The 25423-nt window shown below is 39.2% G+C and overlaps 1 protein-coding gene and 1 long non-coding RNA gene across 2 annotated transcripts in view; both read left to right on the top strand.

Moving 5' to 3' along the window:
- Positions 1-1036: 1036 nt before the first annotated feature.
- amer2 (APC membrane recruitment protein 2) lies at positions 1037-10991 on the top strand. Its single transcript, XM_057825130.1, has one exon. It carries the CDS (start codon positions 1172-1174, stop codon positions 3155-3157), a length of 1986 nt encoding a protein of 661 aa, XP_057681113.1. The 5' UTR covers positions 1037-1171; the 3' UTR covers positions 3158-10991.
- Positions 10992-21750: 10759 nt separating this feature from the next.
- Positions 21751-25423, top strand: part of LOC130908674 (uncharacterized) — a 236491-nt gene continuing 232818 nt past the window's right edge. The window contains exon 1 of the long non-coding RNA XR_009061636.1: positions 21751-21939. This is a non-coding gene — a long non-coding RNA (uncharacterized LOC130908674). The remainder of the gene's footprint in view (positions 21940-25423) is intronic.

The raw sequence follows: 25423 nt of genomic DNA, 5'->3' as shown, positions 1-25423 counted from the left end.
AAAAGGGCAAAAGGTGGATTTTTCAGATGAATCTTCCATTGAATTACACCACAGTCGCCGCAAATATTGCAGGGGACCTACTGGAACCCGCATGGATCCGAGATTCAATCAGAAAACAGTGAAGTTTGGTGGTGGCAAAATCATGGTCGGGGGTTACATCCACAATGGGGGTGTGCGAGCGATCTGCAGGTTTGAAGGCAACATATATAGTCTGAAATATCAACAAACTTTAGCTGCCTCTTACATTCCTAAACATAAAAAGGGACAAATTCTGCAACAGGATGGTGCTTCATCGCATTATTCAATCTCTACCTCAAAGTTCCTCAAGGCAAAGAAGATCAAGATCCTCCAGGACTGGCCAGCCCAGTCACCAGACATGAACAGGATGAAAGAGGAAGCATGGAAGACGAAACCCAAGAATGTTGATGAACTCTGGAAAGCATTCAAGACTGCTGAAAAAGTGAAAAAAACATGCCTTAAATGTGTCTCTTTCCAATGCTATATCTGAACGAACACAAAAATATATAAATAAATAAATAATGAAATGGGGGTGGGGGGCGCTTCTTCATGGTTTTTCCACTTATCGCGACAGGTTCTGGTCCCCATTAAATGCAAAAAACGAGGTATCACTGTACATCATTGCAAAAACTCAGATAACAATTGTAAACTTGTGGTTAAAATTCCTACATCTCTTTCAAAACTAAACAGCATAATTTTGTTGAATTATTCTGTTTACATCACTACATCATATTTTGTGGTCTTAAATTCTGTTGGTGCAAAATCTGCAGCAGTCAAACAAACAGGGATGCAAAGATTTGAAAAGTATTGATTAGTTTGGGTGGGGGGGGCAACAGTGCACTGGTGACTGAGAAGGCGGGGGGTGGGAGGGAGTACCGACTCTGGCGCTCTGCCAACATTGACGAAAGCTGCTTAGCCCACCCTGTTGCCATGGATACAGTGAGGAGCTGCACAGTGAGGGAGAGAGAAAGAGAGGGAGAAAAGCTGCAGGCAAGTGGTAAAGACAGCCAGAGTGTGAGTGAAATAGCATTTGGAAGCAGCGTGGAGAGAGCGGGAGAGCGGATGTGCAGTCAGGGAAAGCCCATAGGGAGCAAGCAAAGTGCTAGTGGGAGTCCACAGAGTGGGAAGCATTAAAGCTAAGAATTAAAACATAATGGAGTTGCAGACAGAGTGCACGGATCCCATATCGACCCCTCCGTGCGACCCCCAGCCCACCGGGAAGATCAACAAAGCTGCCTTCAAGCTCTTCGGAAAGCGACGGCCCGGCTCCGGAATGGCTAGCTTCTTCTCCTTCCGGAACAAAGGGGCTACGCAAAGCAGGACCAATGGGCATTCTGACACTGGCAATTCTGTGAATGGGAATAGTTCAATGTCATCAGTCGAGCTGGTGAGAAGCAAAACCCACGATGGACTCATGGGGTCCAGCAACGACGCTGATGGACAGAGAGGTGAGGTACTGTCAGCTCTGGAGACGGGAACAGTGAGGTCTCTCAGTAAATCGTTAAGTTTCTTCTCTTTTTTGCGACGCGGGAGTCTTAGGTCAAATGAAAACGGTGCGGGACTTGTGCGAAGAGGGAGGGGATTGAAGGGCTTTTTCAGTAGCATCCGCTGGCGACGTAAGGATAAAACGATCGAGGGAGATGGGGTCGAACCGGAACACCGGAAGGAGAAAGATGTGGATGTTGCAGAGGACGTCACCCTCACTCTTGAACCAACACCACATTATCTCCAGGAGGATTCTGGGAAGACCGATGCAGAATGTAATCTTCAAGCTGCTGAGGCTCACACTACAAGTGTTTCTCTGACACCCTCACACTGTGTGGCCATGCCAGGCCCATCTGGTGAGCCAGATTCACCCTCTCCCTTCACACCCAATGACTCCCCTTTGCACCCTGCCACCAGCAAAGCCAAAACCTCAGTGTCCAGCCTCACCACTCCTCCTCTGGAGTACTGTAGCACAGGCGACCCGCCCTCGGAACCCTCGGTGGACCGCCTTTGCTCCCTTCTCTTCAACGATGTCACATCCCTCAAGAGCTTTGATTCACTCACTGGCTGCGGGGACATTATTGCTGACGCAGATGAGGAGACGGCGGGAAATGGGGGCAGCGCTACTAGTAGCAGCAGCAGTGGTGGCGGCGGTGGGGGAATGGGGAATGTAGTGGGATCAGGTGTCGGCAGGCCGCTTGCCGTCACCTGCGCCGCAACTCGTGCCTCCCCATCGAAAGTCCCGCTATCTTCCAAGTTGGCACAACCCTTATTCACCGCATCTTCTGGCACGGCTTCACTTCCTGCCCATGCCCGAGTGCCCTCCAGCCCTCAACCACCGGCAGCGGGTAGCGGAGTGGTCGCCTATATGGGTGGCGGAGAGGAAATGGCCAGTCCAGAGGGAGTAGACGATGCTGACATGCAGGGACTTTGGCATATGCTACCTTCAACCAGAGATAACTCTCCCGCTTTACCCCGATCACATCAACCCTCTTGCACCACTCCCACCTCCAGCTACCCGCTTCGCACCCTCAACTCCAGCTGTCACCAACCTTCAACCAATGCATGTTCGGATCTTAAGATGCAGCAGGTGAAATCTTTGGGCCTCAGTAAAATTCCAGTCGTTGGCAGCGCGGGAAATCGAGCTACCAAAACTCCCTTAACTCAGGGTCGTTATCCAGCATCACCAGGAGATAAAGAACCGCTCAGTGACGAAGGCTATTGGGATACACCATCTGCGACACCCACAGCAACACCTGAGGAAAGTGGGCTTCGGCATAAACACAATATGTCACGTGATAGTTGCTCTGGAGACCACCTGTATGATCTATACGATGAGGACCAAAACAGTTCTTCTTCCTTGTCGACCGAATACAAACTCAGCCCTCCTTCTTCCTCCTCCTCCTCTTCATTCCGGTCAATGAAAGGTAGCGCCAGTCTTCCCCGGGAATCCAAGATCCCAGTAAGCACCAAACAAACGACACCGCCTCAATCTGCGAGCCAGTCAGCACTCTCATCCGTCCTGGAGGCTGAATCGTTGCCACCAAAGACCCAAGCTCCTCCTCCGGCTCGCACCAGAATCCCTGTATCCAAGGTACCCGTGCGTCGCTCAGGAACCAAACCAGGCCCCACAACCAGAGCTTCCAAGAAGTAGTTTCCCTTTATCGTCATGCCTCTGTGGACATAAGAGGCTGGCCCCTCTGCGCTGTTTTGTTTTCACAGAGCCAAAGTTTTTCCTAAGCCAAGAAAAATGTTACGCTGTGCAGTTAACAGCGCTTGAATTCCTTTTGATTCTTAAAAGCGCTACTTCCCAAAAGGATAGATTCAAATAATGTGGGAAAAGTCACAAGGAGACTCCAAAAAACACTGGATTAACGTTTTCTAGAACTCACTGGAACTTCCGAGATTGACCCTTGACAATCTGACAACTGTGAAAAGTTCACTTTTCCAACTACCTGCAAAAACTCCGAGTTGGGGGGATTTCAAAGCTTCAATTCATGAATGCGTACTGCGAAAATAAGCTGCTTTTCTAAAACGTTTGTGAAGTTACACATGTAAATCCTTTTTCTCTTGACGATGGCTCATCTCATCCATGTAAAAATGACCTTTGAATTACCCCATTTTAGAGCCAAAGTGTCATTTCAGACTGGAATGTTGTTAGTTTTGTTTTTAAACATGGATTTGCACCCTGATGAAACATCTACAACAACAAAAAATGTAGTTCATAGAAAAGAAGGCTTTTATGGTACTTGGTACCATAGAACCCTTGTACCACTTGGTACTTGGTAAATATGGTACTATTTTTCAAGCCATACATGGTGCATTTGGCACACTTTAGCTCTTTGCATGCAAAAACAATTGAGAATGGTTCTGCATCACAACTTCCTTTTGAACCGACTGTGTCAGGAGACGTTCATGCACACTAATTCTTTTACAAAACAATTATTGTGTATTATTGGAAATTTCAATGCCTATTGCAATAGGTCAGTACAGTGGTACCTCTATGTAGGACATTAATTGGTTCTGGAAGAAGTCTTGTCACCCGAAAAATTTGTAACTAAAGACGCGCTTTACATGTAAATGCTGTTCGAAGCACTACTGACACGCAAACACATTTGAATCATTTCATATAGCAAACCCAACCGTTAATATCTGTAATGAAGTAGATAACAGCAAAAAAATATATCTACAGTATATCCTAACTTTCGAGTGAGGCAAAGTCCTCTTTCACGAGATCGATGGTGCCTATCTCATTATTTGTGACACAAAAACGCGAGGAGACCTATACCCTAATGTGCTACTAATGTCATGAGCCATCTGTGGGCTTAAAAAAACTTTGTGAAACAACAACACGAGGAGCCTTGTGCTCTTTTGGCGGCCGGTATATCAACAACACCATTGCGCCTGTGCACGCCATCATTAGGGCTGCAGGTATCACTTATTTAGGTAATCGATTAATCTATCAAATAGTTAGTTCGAATAATTGAGTAATCGGATTACGAACATTTAATGCGTTGCTTGCAATAATACTTATTTTAGCTTGCTAAGATTACACTTAAAAAAAAAAACATTGAATGCGAATACAAAATAAAATTCCTGTTTCTTCAAACTATGCAGAATATCACTTTCATTTAAAAAGAGCAATAAATGCATTTAGAAATGAATTAAAATACCTGATCTTAGCCTAAAACGATATTAAAAAATAAATAAATGAGGTTCTAAGAACAACAAATAACAATTGGCTGCCTTGCATAGCAAAGTCCGCTAGCTTAAATGCTATAAAATGCTAACTTTTTTTTTTTTTTTACAATGCTCATAACACATTGTTCAAACACATATTCCCACAAAAAAACTGCTAAATATACTTCTAAACTAAATTACGAATGCATGAACAAAAATATTAGCTATAAAAAACATACCTTACGTTGGTCTTAACAAGGAGCAGCTGAATTAAGCCATGTCAGACAAGTTATGGCATATTCACTTGCCACTACAGGGCAGTGTATCCTCCCCCCAAATCAATAAAACTAAATGCAACATTCAAACAAACCATTACAATGTCACTTAATAAATGAATACTCGAAGCAGCAAAATTCCTGAGTTTTTCTTCAAACTATGCAGAATATCACTTTCATTTAAAAAGAGCAATAAATGCATTTAAAAATGAATTAAAATACCTGAGCTTAGCCTAAAACGATATAAAAATAAATAAATAAATGAGGTTCTAAGAACAACAAAGAACAATTGGCTGCCTTGCATAGCAAAGTCCGCTAGCTTAAATGCTATAAAATGCTAACTTTTTTTTACAATGCTCTTAACAAATTGTTCAAACACATATTCCCACAAAAAACTGCTAAATATACTTTTAAACTAAATTATGAATGCATTAACAAAAATATTAGCTAAAAAAAAAAAAAAAACATACCTTAGGTTGGTCTTAACAAGGAGCAGCTGAATTAAGTTAGACAAGTTATGGCATATTCACTTGCCACTACAGGGCAGTGTATCCTCCCCCCAAATAATAAAACTAAATGCAACACTTTCAAAACAAACCATTACAATGTCACTTATTAAACGAATACTCGAAGTAGCAAAATTTGATTCGAAGCTTTTTTTTTTTTAATTAACGGATTACTCGAGTTATTTGATTAATCATTGCAGCACTAGTCATCATACTGCGACAACCAAATTGAAAAGTCATCAACAGTAGGCCAATAGGAGAGCGGAATTCCATTAGTAAGCATGATAGGGAAATGTTATGACCAATAGAGCAGCAAGGTCTTATGGCGCGACATTTAAAAGCAGAAAGCAGGAAGTACCGGTTGCCGAATATCGGCACCGATATTTGGAAATTTGACATATTGGTAATGGCTTTTTTTCAATCTGACTGGCCGATATGAAAAAAAAAAATCTATTTAAAACTCTTTCCTTAAAGACCCTCAAATTGCTTCACACTAGGGCTGCAGCTATCGATTATTTAGGTAATCGATTAATCTATTGATTAGTTAGTTCTAATAATCGAGAAATCGGATTACAAATATTTAATGTGTTACACAATAAATTTTAGGAAATGTAAAATAAACAAGTGTTTATGCTTGCAATCATATTTATATTGGCTGAGTGTTTCTTCAAACGATGCAGAATTGCAGTTTCATATCACAAGAGCAATAAATGCATTTGAAAATAAAATACCTGAGCCTAGCCTCAAACGACATGAAAGAATAAAAAAATGAGCATCTTAGTAGAACAAAAGAACAATTGGCTAACTTGCAAGGCAAAAGTCCACTAGCTTAGATGCTATAAAATGCTAACATTTTTTTTTTAATTAAAATTTTTTTTTTTTATACAATACTCATATGAAATTGTTCAAAATCGCACAAAAACAACTGCTAAACATACTTCTAAAAATAATTAGGGCTGTCAAAATTATCGCGTTAACGGGCGGTAATTAATTTTTAAAATCAATCACGTTAAAAAAAATTGACGCAATTAACGCTCAAACAGATTAAAATGACAGCAGTGTCATGTCCACTTGTGACTTGTGTTTTTTGTCTCCCTCTGCTGGCGCTTTGGTGCGACTAATTTTATGCACCATGAGCATTGTGTAATTATTGACATCAACAATGCCGAGCTACTAGTTTATTTTTTGATTGAAAATTTTACAAATTATATTAAAACGAAAACATTAAGAGGGGGGTTTTAATATAAAATTTCTATAACTAGTACTAACATTTATCTTTTAAGAACTACCAGTCTTTCTATCCATGGATCGCTTTAACAATGTTAATGTTAATGCCATCTTGTTGATTTATTGTTATAATAAACAAAACAGTACTTATATACAGTATGTTAAATGTATATATCCGTCTTGTGTCTTATTTTTCCATTCCAACAATAATTTACAGAAAAATATGGCATATTTTATAGATGGTTTGAATTGCGATTAATTACGATTAATTAATTTTTAAGCTGTGATTAACTCGATTAAAAATTGTAATTGTTTGACAGCCCTAAAAGTAATGGGTGCATTAAAAAAACATCAAACGAAAACTTACTTTTGTTTGTCTTAACTGGGAGCAGCTGGATTCAGCTATGTTAGACAAGTTATGTCATTCACTGTTGCCACTAGTAGGCAGTATAGCCACCCAAATCAATAAAGTAAATCCAAACACGATAAAAACGAACCATTACAACACCATTCTATTTAAACGAATCCTCGAAGCAGCATAATTTTGATTCGAAGCTTTTTTCCAATCGAATTACTCGAGTTAATCAATTAATCATTGCAGCACTACTTCACATTAAAGCAGTGGCGCCTCCAGAAATTTTTCATGGGCGTGGCCAGATGGGGCCCCTTAAAATCTTGGGGTGCCCAAAACTTAAAGCCATAATTTCGGGTTTTCATTATATTATTGCAGTAAAAAGGTCAGGGGAAAACTATCAGAAAGACTTAAGGACACGACTACTGATATACTTTGGTGTATTGTGTAATATCTGATGTTACTAATAATTTAATGTGTATAGTCCGTAACTGTCCAGTCAACATTTTGAGTTCCACAACAATTTTGTTTTATTGTGTTATGTATATGTTAGGCATAAGGTGTACATTTAACTAGGGCTGTCAAACGATTAAAATTTTTAATCGAGTTAATCACAGCTTAAAAATTAATTAATCGCAATTCAAACCATCTCTAAAATATGCCATATTTTTCTGTAAATTATCGTTGGAATGGAAAGATAAGACAAGACGGATATATACATTCAACATACTGTGTTTGTTTATTATAACAATAAATCCACAAGATGCCATTAAATTTATTAACATTCTTTCTGTGAAAGGGATCCACGGATAGAAAGACTTGTAATTCTTAAAGGATAAATGTGAGTTTGTATATTGTGACTAAATATTGCCATCTAGTGTATTTGTTGAGCTTTCAGTGACTGATACTGTAGCGACTTAACTGTTCTGCCCAAATGCATGATGGGAAGTGGTGCAACCATGACTGTGTGTGGTAGCTGCAAATGCTATATCTTCTCTGCGTTGGGTACACTACAGGGTGTTAAGAAAAAGATCAACTCCTGTCATTCTTCCCCACGTCGCTTCCCACAATATTTATAGTTGCTGTGGGAGAGATGACAAAGCTTTTGCCAATTAAAAGCACGGCCCCAATGAATGCTTTTATCTACTCCACTCACTTGACACTGCCTCTTATCTCTGTATAGAAGTAAAATGAAGCCATTGTAGGCTGTTTGCGGCAATGCGTGAATGAGTCGTACAGCGAATGCGTTTATTGCGATAAATATTTTCACTTGATTAATTTAAAAAAATTAACGCGATAAATTTGACAGCCCGACATTTAACAAAACAAAATAAATGCATTCATTTGGGATGAAATGCATAACTGATGCTACAGCAATCTAACGATATACTGGAAAGCGGGGTGGCTAGTGGGGTGGCCAACCAATTTATAGCCCCCCTGGTGGCGCCACTGCATTAAAGTATATCCTCCTCTACCTATTGGTGACGCAGCACCATGAGTGACGTTGGGTTTAGTATCTTGCTCAAGGATGCTCAGACGAGGTCATCAGCAGTGTTGTTAATCTTACTGAAAAAAAGTAATTAATTATAGTTACAAATTACTTCTCCCAAAAAGTAATTGCGTTAGTAACTCAATTACCTGAATGTAAGAGTAATTAGTTACTTGGCAAAGTAATTGGTGATAATTACTTCTTTTTTTTTTCCCTAAAAAAAAAAAAAAAAAAAAAAAAAAAAAAAACATTGGCCACACGATGGGAAGTTTTTTTGTGAAGGTTTTTGGTACAATTGGCCCGAGCCCAATTCTTTACCTTAATTTACCCTTTACCCTGAATCAACTGTTAAAAGTTGTTAAAATTGCTCCCATTATTGCATTAGTTCCCTTCTCTCTACTTTCGACATATGAAAGTTTTAAAACTGTTTCATCATTTAAAGATAGATTCAAGTCAAGATTTTGCCGATTTAGAAGTATTTTAGATTAAAAGTTCCTTAGGTTCGCTAGGAAGGTTCTCTACAACAGAGCCGTCCTAAAAAGTCTACTGCTTTAAGATGGCGGCTGTCTACTAACTCATTTAGTGCCATGTCTGTCATTTTGCATCTAGTTATATCTATGTACAGTACATGTGATATCTACCATGTCTAACATATCTACCATAACATGCAGGCGTAGTTGGTAGGCTATCGGCTACAACATGTATTATTGGAGCTACCTAGCATCGCGTTTGCTCGCCGTCACAACTTTCTTGCCTCCTCCCTACTCCTGCTCTGCTCTGTCGTCTCGGCGAGTCCGTCTCCCTCAGACTTTTCGACCAACAAAGTAACGCATAGTAACGCATGCCTTTCCGTCCTCAGTAACGGTAACGGCGTTGCCAAGATGAGAAAAGTAATGAATTAGATTACCCACTACTGAAAAAAATAACGCCGTTAGTAACCTCGTTATATTGTAACGCCGTTATTAACAACACTGGTCATCAGGGCTTTCTTTTCTGTGGAAAAAATTCGGAAAGCTATTTATTTGAGCTTTAATTCAACTTTACAAGAGATATTTCTGAATCTAGAAAATTCAGGCACTTTTGCAGCTAATATTTTCTAATTGTGTGAATAAACATGCTTTCGGCATTTCAATTAAGTTCAGTGCTTGCATGATTCAAAATTTTTACGCCAATTTTTACTGCATATGAATATCGGCTCCAAAAATCGGTTATCAGCCCCTCTATCTACTAATAATCGGTATCGGTCCTGAAAAAAACTATATCAGTCGATCGCCAACTACTACTACTGCACCTTATAATGCGGTGCACCCTATAAATGAAAACAGTTTTAAAATAAGCCATTCATTGAAGGTGCGCCTTATAGTGCGAAAAAATATAGTAACTGAAAGAGGGGAGGGGTATGTTGTCGCCATGTTGCATATGTCGTCAGCCAATCAAAATGTTCGTTTGAGGAAAAAAATGGACTGGCACATTAAGCAAGTGAAATGATCGATCTCTAGTACGTACGTATCTTTTACAGTATTGTTTAGTATTTTTGTCTCTTGTAACCTAAATTTCTTTCTTAACAAGAGGCAATATTTTCACGTTTAAAACGTGTCGTAACCTGAAAACAAAGTTCGTTGACACGTTCGTAAGTAGAGGCACCACTGTACTGAAATCAAACTATTAGTATATTAACACAGGTATTGCTCTTCACTCTGCACACTGCATTCTGAACTACACGTGCAAAGCACAAAGGTCAGGGAATATGCACGCACAAACATTAAAAATCTGTACTCGCAGCTCCACTGGATGGCTTTCCCCACGTGCAAAAACAGCATTTGTGTATGTGTTTGTATCCTTTTTAACAGTTTTTATATCTTAACTCGTACCGTGCGGATTCAAACTGTGACAGCAAATTTCTAATGTACATGTTTTCTTACTAGTAGAGACTGTTTTGAATGGTTTAAAAAAGGGGCTTTCTTCCAAAAAACGCCTGCCTCTGCTTTTTTAAAATAGGCGGTGACCCCAAAATGCAACAAAAAAATTCCATCAGGGTTTTGAATTGAGATTTACGTACCTATTCGGATATAACTAAAAGCCATTGTGTATTGCTGAAAATGTAAACACTTTAGGAAATCAAGGTGAGCGTGGAAACTGAATGTAGCTTGGCATTTTTTGTAGATTAATGATTTGTATATATTTTTAGTAGCAAGACAAATGACTGTGCAGTTTTTTTTCTTATTCTTCCCTGTAATATAAGCAGATCAGGATTGTTCTAAACATGACGAGCCCCCAAATATAATTCAATAGTGACGTAGTGCAACATGGAGCATTTTTTTCTCTCTCAACCCTCGGTTAAGCAGAGGGACTTTTTATGCAAAGCCATTTAGGAATGTGCACATTTCCTTGTCTATGAACTTGGTCGTGATTACCCTCCCATCACAAGTAAGATTATTGATTATCAAGCTCTGAGGTCACTTAGCTACGGAGCCCCCCGGGTGCCAGGATAGAAAAAATAAAAAATCATAGCTAATCTGTACCCACAGTTTACTAATCTGTGGGTACAGTTTAGTAATCTGTACCCACAGATTAGTAAACTGTACCCACAGTTTAGCAATCTGTACCCACAGTTTACTAATCTGTACCCACAGTTTACTAAACTGTACCCACAGTTTACTAATCTGTACCCACAGATTAGTAAACTGTACCCACAGTTTACTAATCTGTACCCACAGTTTACTAATCTGTACCCACAGTTTAGCAATCTGTACCCACAGTTTAGCAATCTGTACCCACAGATTACTAATCTGTACCCACAGTTTACTAAACTGTACCCACAGTTTACTAATCTGTACCCACAGATTAGTAAACCGTACCCACAGTTTAGCAATCTGTACCCACAGATTAGTAAACTGTACCCACAGTTTAGCAATCTGTACCCACAGATTAGCAATCTGTACCCACAGTTTAGCAATGACCCGGTAACAGTAGTCACCAATGTTTGGCGGGGACTCCGAGTCCAAACGCCGAGGGACCGACCGAGAAACCATCTGCACCATTTGCCCTCGGCGAACAAAGGGGTTTTAAAAGGTAACTATTGCACGTTTTCTTTGGTAGGCGTCTTTCAGGTGTCATCAATCAATATGGCATGTTGTGTTTGCACATTTTCTGTGCTGCTGTCGTGTCCGTGCGTGCTTAATTCAAGTAGTGTTCATTTGTCAGTTACCTATTTTTAGTAGCCGTATTAGCGGCTACTAACACACAACATGCCATATTGATTGATGACACCTGAAAATGTAGACGGCTACCAAAGAAATTGTGCAATAGTTACCTTTTAAAACCCCTTTGTTCGCTGAGGGCAGAAGGTGCAGGTCCCTCGACGTTTGGAGTCCCCGCCAAACACTGGTGACTACCGTTTCCGGGTCATTGCTAAACTGTGGGTACAGATTAGTAAACTGTGGGTACAGTTTAGTAAACTGTGGGTACAGATTAGTAATCTGTGGGTACAGATTGCTAAACTGTGGGTACAGTTTACTAATCTGTGGGTACAGATTAGTAAACTGAGGGTACAGTTTAGTAAACTGAGGGTACAGATTAGTAATCTGTGGGTACAGATTGCTAAACTGTGGGTACAGATTAGTAAACTGTGGGTACAGTTTAGTAAACTGAGGGTACAGATTAGTAAACTGTGGGTACAGATTGCTAAACTGTGGGTACAGTTTACTAATCTGTGGCTACAGTTTAGTAATCTGTGGGTACAGATTACTAAACTGTACCCACAGATTAGTAAACTGTGGGTACAGATTAGCTATGATTTTTTATTTTTTCTATCCTGGCACCCGGGGGGCTCCGTACTTAGCATTTTCTTCCCTGATGGTAAAAAAGTAACCTGATCACTCATCGGTTGATTTCTGGGCACAAAGGTTTAGTATGCAAGCCATTTTCCGTCTCGTGTGTGTGTGTTAATTGACTTTTGGATAGGAAAAGGTAGTGGTGACAACTTGGATGATGCCAGTAGCCTGGCGTTTTTAATAAAAAATATATATTTATACCTAAATCAAATGGCATTATTTATACTTAAATGAGGCAAAACACATACTGTGATTTTCCTCCATAAGCATCACATCAAATAGTGACTTTACAATGAATGATTGCTATTCAATTTGTGTGGTAAAACCAATTTTCTTGTGTTTTAATGTTATTCTTCTCATTCTGGTACCACCTGAGTCTCTGTTTCTACAATGATAGCGAAAATAAGTGAAAACAACTCAACTTTATGAACTGATCTATTTTTCAGTCTCCTTTCAATAGAAATGTTGCTCATTGTGTTATCATGAAATGACAAGCACATCAACTTTCTTCTTTTATCCTGTTTGATTGACATTAAAATCTTTCCATTTGACATATTTAATGAATAATTGTGTTTCTTCTAATGCCTGCTTTGCTCGCTGCTCTTTAAAATCTGTCTGACTGACGAGGCATCGCTGTTTACAGGCATGCAAACTGGTTAGGGGTGAAAAAGGTGACAACGTAACGTGGACACACGGCATGCGCGGAAAAGTGCATTTCATAGTGCAACCAGAGACACCTCGAATTAAACACAGTACATAATAATTTAACATATACAAGTCTAAATCACTCATCCTGAAATCAGAACATATAAGACGCATTAAGTAGCAAATTATACAAAATCTCAATCATAAAATATACAGCATGTCCCATTTGCATTCAGCAGAGAACAGCTGTACAGCATAAAATGTGAATTTACAGGTACAGTATAAATTCCTGTCACTTAACAATTATGTGATAGATAGATAGATAGACAGACAGACAGACAGACAGACAGACAGACAGACAGACAGACAGACAGACAGACAGACAGACAGACAGACAGACAGACAGACAGATAGATAGATAGATAGATAGATAGATAGATAGATAGATAGATAGATAGATAGATAGATAGATAGATAGATAGATAGATAGATAGATAGATAGATGGATGGATGGATGGATGGATACAGTGCCCTCCATAATTATTGGCACCCATGGTTAAGATGTGTTTTTTTAGCTTCTAATAATTTTTAAAAAATTCAAATAATATGGGATCTTAATGGAAAAAAAGAGAAAAATCCAACCTTCAATACAAGTGCATTTATTCAGTGGGGAAAAACCCCACAGAAGAAAAGAAATAATTATTTGACATCAAATAATGTGTGTCACAATTATTAGCACCCTTGGTGTTAATACTTTGTACATACTTTGTACTTCAGCATTCAGCATGCTGAAAAGCACCTCATACCCACTGTGAAGTATGGGGGTGGGTCAGTGATGCTGTGGGGCTGTTTCGCTTCCAAAGGCCCTGGAACCTTGTTAGGGTGCATGGCATCATGAATGCTTTGAAATACCAGGACACTTTAAATCAAAATCTGTTGCCCTCCGCCCGAAAGCTGAAGATGGGTCGTCACTGAGTCTTTCAGCAAGACAATGACCCTAAACATATGGCCAAATCTACACAGAAATGGTTCACCAGACTCAAGCTCCTCCCATGGCCATCTCAGTCCCCAGACCTTGTTTTGTTGGCAAAAGGGGGTTGTACAAAGTATTACCACCAGGGGTGCGACTGATTGTGACACACATTATTTGATGTCAAATAATATTTTCTTTATGTGGGATTTTTTCCCTACTGAATGAATGCACTTGTATTGAAGGTTAGATTTTTCTCTTTTTGTCCATTAAGGTCTCATATTATTTGAATTAAAAAAATATATATCAGAAGCTAAAAAACACATGTTTTTCAGGGGTGCCAATAATTATGGAGGGCACTGTACACTGCTGTCCTAAAGTATTGGCACCCCTGCAATTCTGTCAGATAATGCTCAATTTCTCCCAGAAAATGATTGCAATTACAAATGCTTTGGTAGTAATATCTTCATTTATTTTGCTTGCAATGAAAAAACTCAAAAGAGAATGGGAAAAAAATTAAATCATGATCATTTTACGAAAAACCTCCAAAAATGGGCCAGACAAAAGTATTGGCACCCTTTGAAAAACATGTGATGCTTGTTTAATTTGTGTAATTAAAAGCACCTGTTACTTACCTTTGGCACATAACAGGTGGTGGCAATAAATAAATCACACTTGCAGCCAGTTAAAATGGATTAAAGTTGACTCAACCTCTGTCCTGTGTCCTTGTGTGTACCACACTGAGAAAAAGAAAGAAGACCAAAGAACTGTCTGAGGACTTTAGAAGCAAAATTGTGAGGGAGCATGGGCAATTTTAAGGCTACAAGCACATCTCCAGAGACCTGAATGTTCCTGTGTCTACCGTGCACAGTGTCATTAATAAGTGTAAAGTCCATGGCACTGTGGCTAACCTCCCTCAATGTGGAGAGAAAAGAAAAATTGACAAGAGATTTCAAGAAAAGATGGTGGATAAAGAACATTGACTAACATCCAAACAAGTTCAAGCTGTCCTACAGTCTGTCCTGGAGTTTGCCAAAACTTACCTGAGAAAGCCAAAAACGTTTTGGAAGGATGTTATCTGGTCAGATGAGACAAAAGTAGAACTTTTTGGGAAAAGGCATCAACATAGAGTGTACAGGAAAAAAATGAGGCCTTCAAAGAAAAGACAGTCAAACATGGCAGAGGTTCCCTGATGTCTTGGGGCTGCCTTGCTCCGTCTGGCACTGGACTGCTTGACCATGTGCATGGTATTATGAAATCTGAAGACTACCAACAAATTTTGAAGTTTGAGAAAGCTGGGTCTCCCTCAGAGGTCGTGGGACAATGACCCAAAACACACTTCAAAAAGTCCTAGAAAATGGTTGGAGAAAAAGTACTGAAGACTTCTAAAGTGGCCAGCAATGTTTCCAGATCTGAATCCCATAGAATACCTGTGGAGAGATCTGAAAATTGCAGTTTTTTTTAGAAGGCACCCTTCAAATCTCAGAGACCTGGAGCAGTTGGCCAAAGAAGAATGGTCTAAAATTCCAGCAGAGCATTGGAAGAAACTCATTGATCGATACCGGAAGTGGTTGTTCGCAGTTATTCTGTCTAAAGGTAGTGCTACCAAGTATTAGGCTGAGCGTGCCAATACTTTTGTCCGGCCCACTTATGGAATTTTGTGTAAAATGATTATGATTTAATTTTTTTTTTCTCTTTTGTGTTTTGTCATTGCAAGCAAAATAAATGAAGTAGGGCTGTCAAAATTATCGCGTTAACGGGCGGTAATTAATTTTTTAAATTAATCACGTTAAAATATTTGACGCAATTAACGCACATGCCCCGCTCAAACAGATTAAAATGATGGCACAGTGTCATCCACTTGTTACTTGTGTTTTTTGTCTCCCTCTGCTGGCGCTTTGGTGCGACTGAATTTATGGGTTTCAGCACAATGAGCATTGTGTAATTATTGTAATCAACAATGGCGAGCTACTAGTTTATTTTTTAATTGAAAATTTTACAATTTTATTAAAACGAAAACATTAAGAGGGGTTTTAATATAACATTTCTATAACTTGTACTAACATTTATCTTTTAAGAACTACAAGTCTTTCTATCGCTTTAACAGAATGTTAATGTTAATACCATCTTGTTTATCAAATACAGTACTTATGTAGAGAATGTTGAATGTATATATCCGTCTTGTGTCTTATCTTTCCATTCCAACCCAGGGCCGGCCCAGCCTATACGCAGACTATGCAGCTGCATAGGGCCCCTGACCACCAGGGGGCCCCCAATCTGGCAATTGTTTAATTAAAATTCTATTTTGTTTACTACAGTTTGCTTTATTTGACTTTTGTGAGTTTTGATACTTGATTACAAGCTTCAAAAATAAAAGTTCTTCCTTAACTTCTTTCTTTCCTCTTTTAGAAAAAGGTTTGGCGCTATTGTAAGTACTGACAATCATTTGGGGTGAGAAGTTTGAAGTATGCAGTGCAACAAAATCTGATTAATATACAAAATATGGACGTATGGGTTGGATTGCATGTATGGGTTTCACAGTACACTGTGATGAAATGGTGGGCCAAAAATATGGGCCCCTTTACATTATTTTGCTTAAGGCCCCCCAATGGCCTGGACCCTGATTCCTACAATAATTTACAGAAAAATATGGCATATTTTATATATGGTTTGAATTGCGATTAATTACGATTAATTAATTTTGAAGCTGTGATTAACTCGATTAAAAATTTTTCATTGTTTGACAGCCCTAAAATGAAGATATTACTACTATAGCATTGGTAATTGCAATCATTTTCTGGGAGAAATTGAGCATTATCTGACAGAATTGCAAGGGTGCCAATACTTTTGGCCAGCAGTGTATAATTTCGAAGTTAATTTTATTGCTGATATCATCAACATGTTTTGCGCCGCCAACCCTCCCACAAAAGTCAAACTCCGCTACTGACTTGCATGCGCGACTCATGAATATTGATCAATTGGGTGCTATTGTTAAAAAATGTCTTTGTTGCGGTCGAGGTACAGCAGGAAGAAGAATTGGTGCAGTGCAAATCCCTTTTGTAATGGTGCAGCAATCCTTCACTCGCCGCCACCCTTCCTCGCTCGCTCTGTTTCGGCACACTGAGGTTTATGTAAAAAGCTTATGTAAGACCATAACAATCACTTGTAAAAGGCCCGCCAAATCAAAGCTGGCTGATGCTGACAGAGAGGACTGTGCGTGCGTTATGTTTGCACAGGAGCCAAATGGAGTTGGTTTGATTGACTCATTAAACGTGAAGTTGTTCTTCTTAACAGACAACCAACAAGGCAATTGTGGTTTTTGAAGCTTTTTACTTCCTTCACTTTTGACAATTTGTAAAGCTGTAACACATATTATATGTACATTTACTGTATCTTCAAAATGACAGACATTTTAACTTTCTGTAGGTCTTTCACAGTGAAGGAATCCGAACTTCCGCCGGAATCACGCGAGTCGAACCGCCGGACCTGCACTGGCCCAAATCCAACGAGCCGGGCAAGCAGGACCCCGGCAATCCGGCCAGAAGGGCCAACTCTGCACGTTCACCTTCGTCTTAACTCTTTGTACTGACTCCATTTTGAAAGGTTTAAAGAAGGCTCACCGAGAACAAGTCGGGTCGACAGCGATTAAGAGAAAGGTGAAAGAGACACAGACTCAGTCGAGGAGGCAAACTCGTTCCAAGGTCACCATATCAGAAGTCAACAAACGGTTCCCAAGAAAAATGACAACGATTAGTTAAACATTCAGTCTTTTGTAGGCTCTCGCGGGGCAGGCCGAGGGCAGGAAGAAGGGTGTCTTTGGGATGATTGTCTGTTTGTGGATTGGACCAGAGGATTTGAGAGTTACTGTTGTCCGGGCAACGAGGGTTGTGGATTTTGCCACCTAAGCGTCAAAGGGGCTCATGGAGTCTTGTCAGTCATGTTATCAGTTGGATATCGGGCGTTCTCCGGTGCTCCTTGTGTTGGGACAGAATGTCCGCCATTTGTTCTGGACTGTCTGGGACAACTGATTGCGAGAGTTGGTTTGTCAATCTTGGTCATGACGCACACGTTGGGCTTCCGTGATAAGAAGGCGTTGTGTATCTTTTATGCCCTATATTCTGCTTGTCTTCCTTAAACTATGGTATAAGTGCTATTTATTTTATATTGGCTGTGTTAGAGTAATACTAACACTTAGACGGTGGCTATGAAAAAAGGTACTATCTCCTTCAGCAGACAGGCTAGCGGGAACTCTTAGCGTCGTCTTTGGTGGACGGCCACTCCTTGGGAGAGACGCAACAGTGCGAAACTCTCTCCAGTTGTAGACAACTTCTCTGACTGTCGATTGATGAACATGCAGACTTTAAGAGATGGTGGTGGTGGTGGTAGATTGGTGTCCTTTCCCAGCTTTACAGAAATCAACAATCCTTGATTGCAGTTCCTTAGACAGCTCTTTTGACCAATCCGTGATGCACATCAGACAATGCTTCTCATCAAGACAATTCTTACCAGGTGTGTGTTTTATAGTGGGCAGGGCAGCTTTAAACCACTCATCAGTGATTGGGCACACACCTGACTTAAAATGTTTGGTAAAAATTGGTTTCAATTGCACTTTAAAGAGCATACGACAGGAGAAAAAAAGTCTTAAATAGCATTATTATGTGAATTTGAATCATATTTTGAAACGATTCGACTATATGCAACAATTTAGCAAAGCACAGATGACGAGAAATTAGTCTTTTAATCTGCCGGTTAGCCACGCCTACCATTACAGGGCTCTAGCGTCCCCAACAGGTTAGGATGACGTCAGCGGGAGACTGGGCTCATCGGTTTTACTATTCAGCCCATTGAGCGGGAATTATTCAGAACGAGGAAAACGCGACGAAGAGAGCCGTAAAATGTCATTGTTTAAGTCTCTATACTCCAATATTTTTACAGGATATTCTTTTTATCCAAGTATTTTTCCGCAATAGCTAAATAAATGGCTTGAGAGGGACCAGTCAGCCCGTCGAGGGGGAACTATTCAGAACGAGGAAAACGAGACGAAGAGAGCTGCAAAATGTCATTGTTTCTGTCTCTTTACTTCAATATTTTACCACGATATTCTTTTTATCCAAGTATTTTCCCCAATTGCTAAATAAATGGCATGGTCATGACAAATAACAGTCTTGTGCTAAATGGAATATGAAATAATAAAAATGCACTTATTCAGGGCGACATGGCAAAATTACTCCATAATGGTCAAAACTGTCGACTTCACCTTTACTGTCGCACCTCTCGAACGATATTTTATGCCACCTAAATCGGATATGTCATTTCCCTTCCCCGGCTTCGGAGAATGTAAACAAACCAAGAGGCGTGACAGCTAGCCGACATGCTAACCCGACCCAAGTGATGTTTCAAAGTCTTCGAAGCGGAAAATCACACATAACTAGCCCGGATTATTTGACATGACGACTGGGTTGTCGATTGTCTTCGCGGATCGGTAAACAGCCCGGCGGAGAGCAATTTACAGCTCGTTCCCCGGAGGAGGGCGGCTGCAGTTGTTGTGCAGCTAACGTGCAGCTAATGTGCATGAGGAGAAAGAAAATCCAAAAAGGCTCACACGCCTGTCCCTCATGCAGTAAGATTTTTCTGCAGCCGTTTGGCTGGCGTGATGCGAAAAATAAACGTATTAATCCGCAAAATCAGCTGGATGCTTAGTCCTCATACACAACAGTACGGCTGTATAGTGAAGAGGACGCCTTCATCCGTTCACGTCACAGCGCCCTCCTCCTCAATGCAAGACTAAAGCCGGAAGTCACTCATTTTCACGGCGCGGGATTAAAAAAACTAAATAAATATAGCAATCGCTTCCACACACATCCAAGCGGTCCATATCATTCAGGAGCATAAAATACCGCGTGTATTATGAAATAAACATACTTTTTCGTGTCACATGCACTTTAAGTCTCATAAGGCAGAGAGTTCACTTACTTATTTTGACCCCTTCTGTCATTGTTCGCATGCTATCCTCATTAAAATCTGAAAACCTATAAATGTTTGGGTGGTTTTAGTTAAAACTGTTTTATCATCTGTGAGACGGATGAAAACAGATTGTTTTCTGTTTATTAGTTGTTTTGTTGAATGATTTCCTGACAACGAATCGATAATTGTTGTATCGCCATATCATGAGGTTCCCACCCCTAATGTCCATGTGTGTACAATTCAAAAACTCCACACCAAATCTAGTAGTGGCAGTCCCTGCACATTGGTTCCCATAGTAACTGTACTAGGTCAACCAATGAAAAGAGGGGGCTGGGCAGGAAGACACTTTTTCAGCATGGTGGCGGCAGCTGTCACGCTGTGTGACAGTTGTTACTGGAGAGCCTCTCATGCGTCGGTTTGCTACCACACCGTTTATCAATAATTCATTGACGCTTTTGACTTTGCGTGACTCCATCAGAACCATCATTATCTTTTAAAAAAAAGAAAAAACTGTGACACAACAAGAAGAGTTACAGTTAAAAATCATTCCATGTCATCAATAATTTTGCTAAATTTTGTCAAAATTATTACGTGCAATTCAACCAATTGCGGATTATCTACACATAAGCACATTTTAATACCAGATTTGTGTTGAACAGTTTCATGAACTCAAAATGAGGCTAACCCTTCAGCACAACAGCTTGTCTTACTACAATAGAGAATAAAAGAGGGTTGGGCTGCCCAGAAGGGTCAAGTCTTGTCTCGCTTATCTCCTTTTTAAAAAAAATTTATTTTTTTTTTTATTTTTTTTTAAATAAATGTAAATAGATGATCAGGAATAAATATATTTTCAGCCACTATTATTTCAAAACTTACAAGTCCCTTGAAGTGTGCAGACACAAACAAATACCGTAATTTTCCCACTATAAAGCGCCCCTGACTATAAACCGCCACCCACCAAATTTGGGTGATCTGAAACATTACAGTGGGGAAATTGCCCTCCTCCCTTTATATATATATATATATATATATATATATATAAAAATTTTTAAAAAAAAAAACATTAACTATTTGAAATCTCTTATTTTAACAAAAACAAACAAACAAACAAACAAACAAACAAACAAACAAACAAACAAACAAACAAACAAACAAACAAACAAACAAAAACAAAAAAACCAACAACAACAAAAAAAACACTTGTCTTAATTTTGTCCTAAAATTATTCTAGAAATACTACCGATTTCCTGGGGAAGAAGTGTTTAATTTTGAGTGAATGGGTAATCTTTAACCTATCTATATGAACATGAACGGTTGTTAATCGGAAATAAAACTAAAAAGTCACAATAAAATGGGACCACTTAAAACGGTGAAGACCACTTCAAAACACGCATCGGTGAGGAAAAGCTGTGTCAATAGACCAATACTGCCATCTAGCGGTGTTTTGAGGACAGATATAATTTGGTTTATTGTGGGAATCAAAAAAATGGCGTTTTGGGTGTTACAAGCAGACAGGTACAACTCATGCCGGAAATCATCCTTAAAATTGTCGCATTCTCAATTTAGTCCATTCAGCAAAAATGGTTTGGTAATCATTGCTTTAACGGAGGAACTCATGTCAGCTCTCCCTTTTTGTGATTGACGTACATGACTGGAATTAATGTCTCATTTTTGCACTCCTGTGACAAATTAATTAATTATGTCGGCGTGACACACCGGCAAATCAATAGGTGGCGGTAATTAACCCTTCAATTGTTTGGGAACCGCCATAAAACCTCAAAAAATAGAAGAAGACACACCAGTAACTTCAAATTTCTGCAGCAGTGGCTGTAAACTACAAGAGCGGGTGCATCTTTAAGCCAAGTTTTGTAAATTTACAGCTTCCAGAATCATTTTTTTCCCTCCCACGATTTCATTTGGGCCACTTTTAATGACACAAGACTGTGACGGTCAAAGGTGAAGGAGCGACGACTCAGTGCAAGTCGTCAGAGCAAGGTAATGATCAAAACATTTTGTGTATTCAGTTTTCTGAAATACAGGTAATCCCGGGTTACGAACGAGTTCCGTTCCTACGCAGGCAACGTCGGATTTAACCCTTTAATTATCCCTAAATCTCAAAATAACTATGCAAAAAGTCCAAAAATATTGTATTTTGTTTAATGATAGAGGATACACTGCCCACTGGTGGCAGCGTTGGGTCTGGCTGGACTGTCGCCTTGTATGACTAAGCATCAGACTCGTTTGACATGGATTAATGACAGCTATAGGGCTGCAGCTATCGATTATTTTAGAAGTTGATTAATCGATGAACTCGCGAGTTCGAATAATCGAGTAATCGGATAAGGAACATAATATATTTAAGTACATGAGCTGAGCCTGAGACGGTATTTAAAAAAAATAAAATAAAATAAAATAAAATAAAATAAATCAGGATCTAAGTACAACAAAAAAACAATTGGCTAACTTACATAGCAAAAGTCCGCTAGCTTAAATGCTATAAAACTTTTTTTTTTTTTAATGCTCTTAACAAATGGTTTATGCACCTATTCCCACTAAAAACAGCCAAACATACCTATAAACTTACTTACGAATGCATAAACTAAAATATTAACTCAAACAAAAACATAACTTATGTTGATCATAACGGGGAGCAGCTGGATTCAGCCACGTGAAATGAGTTATATCATATTCACTGTTGCCACTAGAGGGCAGTGTATCCACCCAAATAAATAAAAATAAATTTATTTACCCTAATTTTCGCACTATAAGGCGCACCTGACTATAAGCCGCAGCCTACCAAATTTAGCCCGAAAACGGCATTTCTTCCTAGATAAGCCGCACTGGACGATAAGCCGCAGCTATCCTCACTGTTTTATGGGATATTTACACCAAAAGATAGTAACTGGTCACACTTAATTTGACAGCGGCATCATACGACTATCATAAGACCAAATGAACCACCATGAAGCTTTGAACCACTTGGCTGCAAAGCTTTATTGCTTCAAGAAGCTTCATTTGGCCATCTTTGCTCCCTTGGAGGAGACAGGCAACCTCTGCTGCCACCTGCTGTAAACACTGTTGTCATCCAACATGCCTCCTCTCATGCATTGCATTGTACAGATTCACAATTCATCAAAATTCATGTTCTGTGCTAATTATTTCTTCAGTTACTGTTCCAGTTGTTTCATCAATTGTTAGTTATGGTATTTGCTAACACTTTATGTGACAGTGGCGACATAAGACTGTCATTAGACAATCATAATTATTGACATGACACTGTCCTGAGCATTAATGAAAGCTTATAACAGATGTCATTTCGTGTTATCTGGCAAAAGATTTAACTTTTGAATGGATGTAAAAATTCAAGCTGGAAATAAATGAAGCTAGTGACATAATTTCCCGGATAATACTTAATAACATAAGCATTCAGTAATGCTCATGTCTTATGACAGTCTTATGATGCCGCTGTCACATAAAGTGTTACCTATTAACTCAAATAAATCAACATATAAGCCGCACTGGACTATAAGCCACAGGTATCAAAATGAAAGAAAAAAGTAGCGGCTTATAGTCCGAAAATTACGGGATTTATTTTCTAATCAAATTACTTGGGTTAATCGAATAATCGTTGCAGCACTAGACAGCTGCGCTCTGGCTTGGCCCACATAAAGCTGTAAGTTGTTTCAGCTAATACATGTTTGTGTAAGCATTTATAATTAGGTTTAGAGCTACAGTTTGTGGAGTGATGCTTGAGCAATGGCGTACTGCACACATGCTATTTTTAGACCGTGATGTCGCATCGTAAAGTGGAAGTAAAGTAAAAGTGGGACATTATAGACCCGCCCTCGCATACAAACTATGTTAATTCTGCTACTTTTCTCCGGTAATCTTTCAATAGCGAACATGCCGATCACACATGTATTTTTTGGAAGTTGAGAGACGACTCAAGACAATACGACATATGAAGGATGTTTTCTTCATACATTTCCCGAAACCAAAAACTCGGAGGAAAAAATTTGAAGAATGAATCAACTTGCGCGAACTTTTAACGGCAGCTCGGTGAATCCATTCACATTTCATATGCAGTAAACATTTTGTTGGTTTGGCATGGTCTTTCGGTAAGAGGTAAGCCATTTTGATATTTTTAACTTATTATTCAGCGTGACGTTGTGCCGTGCTGCTTCTGTCTGACAATGAATGACCTGAAAAGAATTAAAATGGTATCTGTTTGCCAGTTACCTTTTCTGTTGTTAAAAAAAAAAAAAAAAAAAAAAACTTTAGTAAGGGGGAAGTGTAAATAAATTATAGAATTAAGATTTGTTATCAAATGAAAAAATTAAAAGTGGTAGTTGGCTGTCACTGAGTAGCATTTGCGATCACTACACAAAACTAACTAAATTCACCCCAAGAACGGTCAGATACGTAGGACAACCAGAGGATATAATATATAAGAAAGACAGGGCTGGTGGTAAAGGATAGGTTGTTGAAACAGGAGAATGTCATTGTCAGTCGCGTCGATAAAAAAGCTAAGGCTTTGCTGTAGGGCTGCAGCTATCGATTATTTTAATATTCGATTAATCGATAAACTAGTTAGTTCGAATAATTGAGTAATCTGATAAGGAACATAAATTAAAATACCTGAGCTGAGCCTCAAGCGGTATAAAAAATAAAAAACAAATGAGGATCCATGTACAACAAAAGAACAATTAGCCAACTTACATTGCAAAAGTTATGACATTGCGTGTCCCCCCCTTAGCAACAGTAACTAATGTCATGAATATTAATGAGCAGAAGTGACGTGCTGCTTGCGGTACGCCATTTGCTATGAGAATTGTAAATATGTTAGCATTTGTAGCATTTAGGCTAGCAGACCTTTGTTAGGCAAATTAGGCTAATTTAATCTTCCAAATTCACATATAGATCAGAGTAGATGGATGTTTAAACACCATTTGTTTTGTGTCAAGTGTTTTATTGTTAAAATGCCTGTTGTTTTGAACATAAGAGTACATATGTGTGTTACAGCTTTTCAAATTGTCAAAAGTTATTAAAAAAGTAAAAAGCTTCAAAAAGCACAATAGCCTTGTTTGCGGTCTGTCAAGTTGAACAATTTCACGCTTAGTGACGACAGAAAACGTCATATTAATAAAGTAAAGTAAAAAATAAGATACTGTTAGGTATAATAAGCTACTGTTTATGTGACTATAAAAAAACGACTGGAGACAAAATGGCGGAAAAGTCGAAATCACGTAAGTCGAGTACGTTGTAACCTGGGGACTACCTGTACATTTTTGGGCTCAACCACAGTCAAAAGTTTTGAGGCACTTCACTATTCAGTAGGAGGATGTTAATGGTGGTAATGATGATTTTAAAGAGAGATAAGTCGTGAATTGAGCTTTTACCTCATTCTCCCTAATTGTCATTTTTATTTTATTTACGTGGTCTCAAAGCAGCCCAAAGGAGATTCAATGTTTTTTGTGAA

The sequence above is a fragment of the Corythoichthys intestinalis genome, chromosome 20 (assembly GCF_030265065.1).
Source record: "Corythoichthys intestinalis isolate RoL2023-P3 chromosome 20, ASM3026506v1, whole genome shotgun sequence".
Taxonomy (NCBI): domain Eukaryota; kingdom Metazoa; phylum Chordata; class Actinopteri; order Syngnathiformes; family Syngnathidae; genus Corythoichthys; species Corythoichthys intestinalis.
Note: the sequence above shows the minus strand (reverse complement) of the source record. Positions and strands in the feature narration are given on the sequence as shown.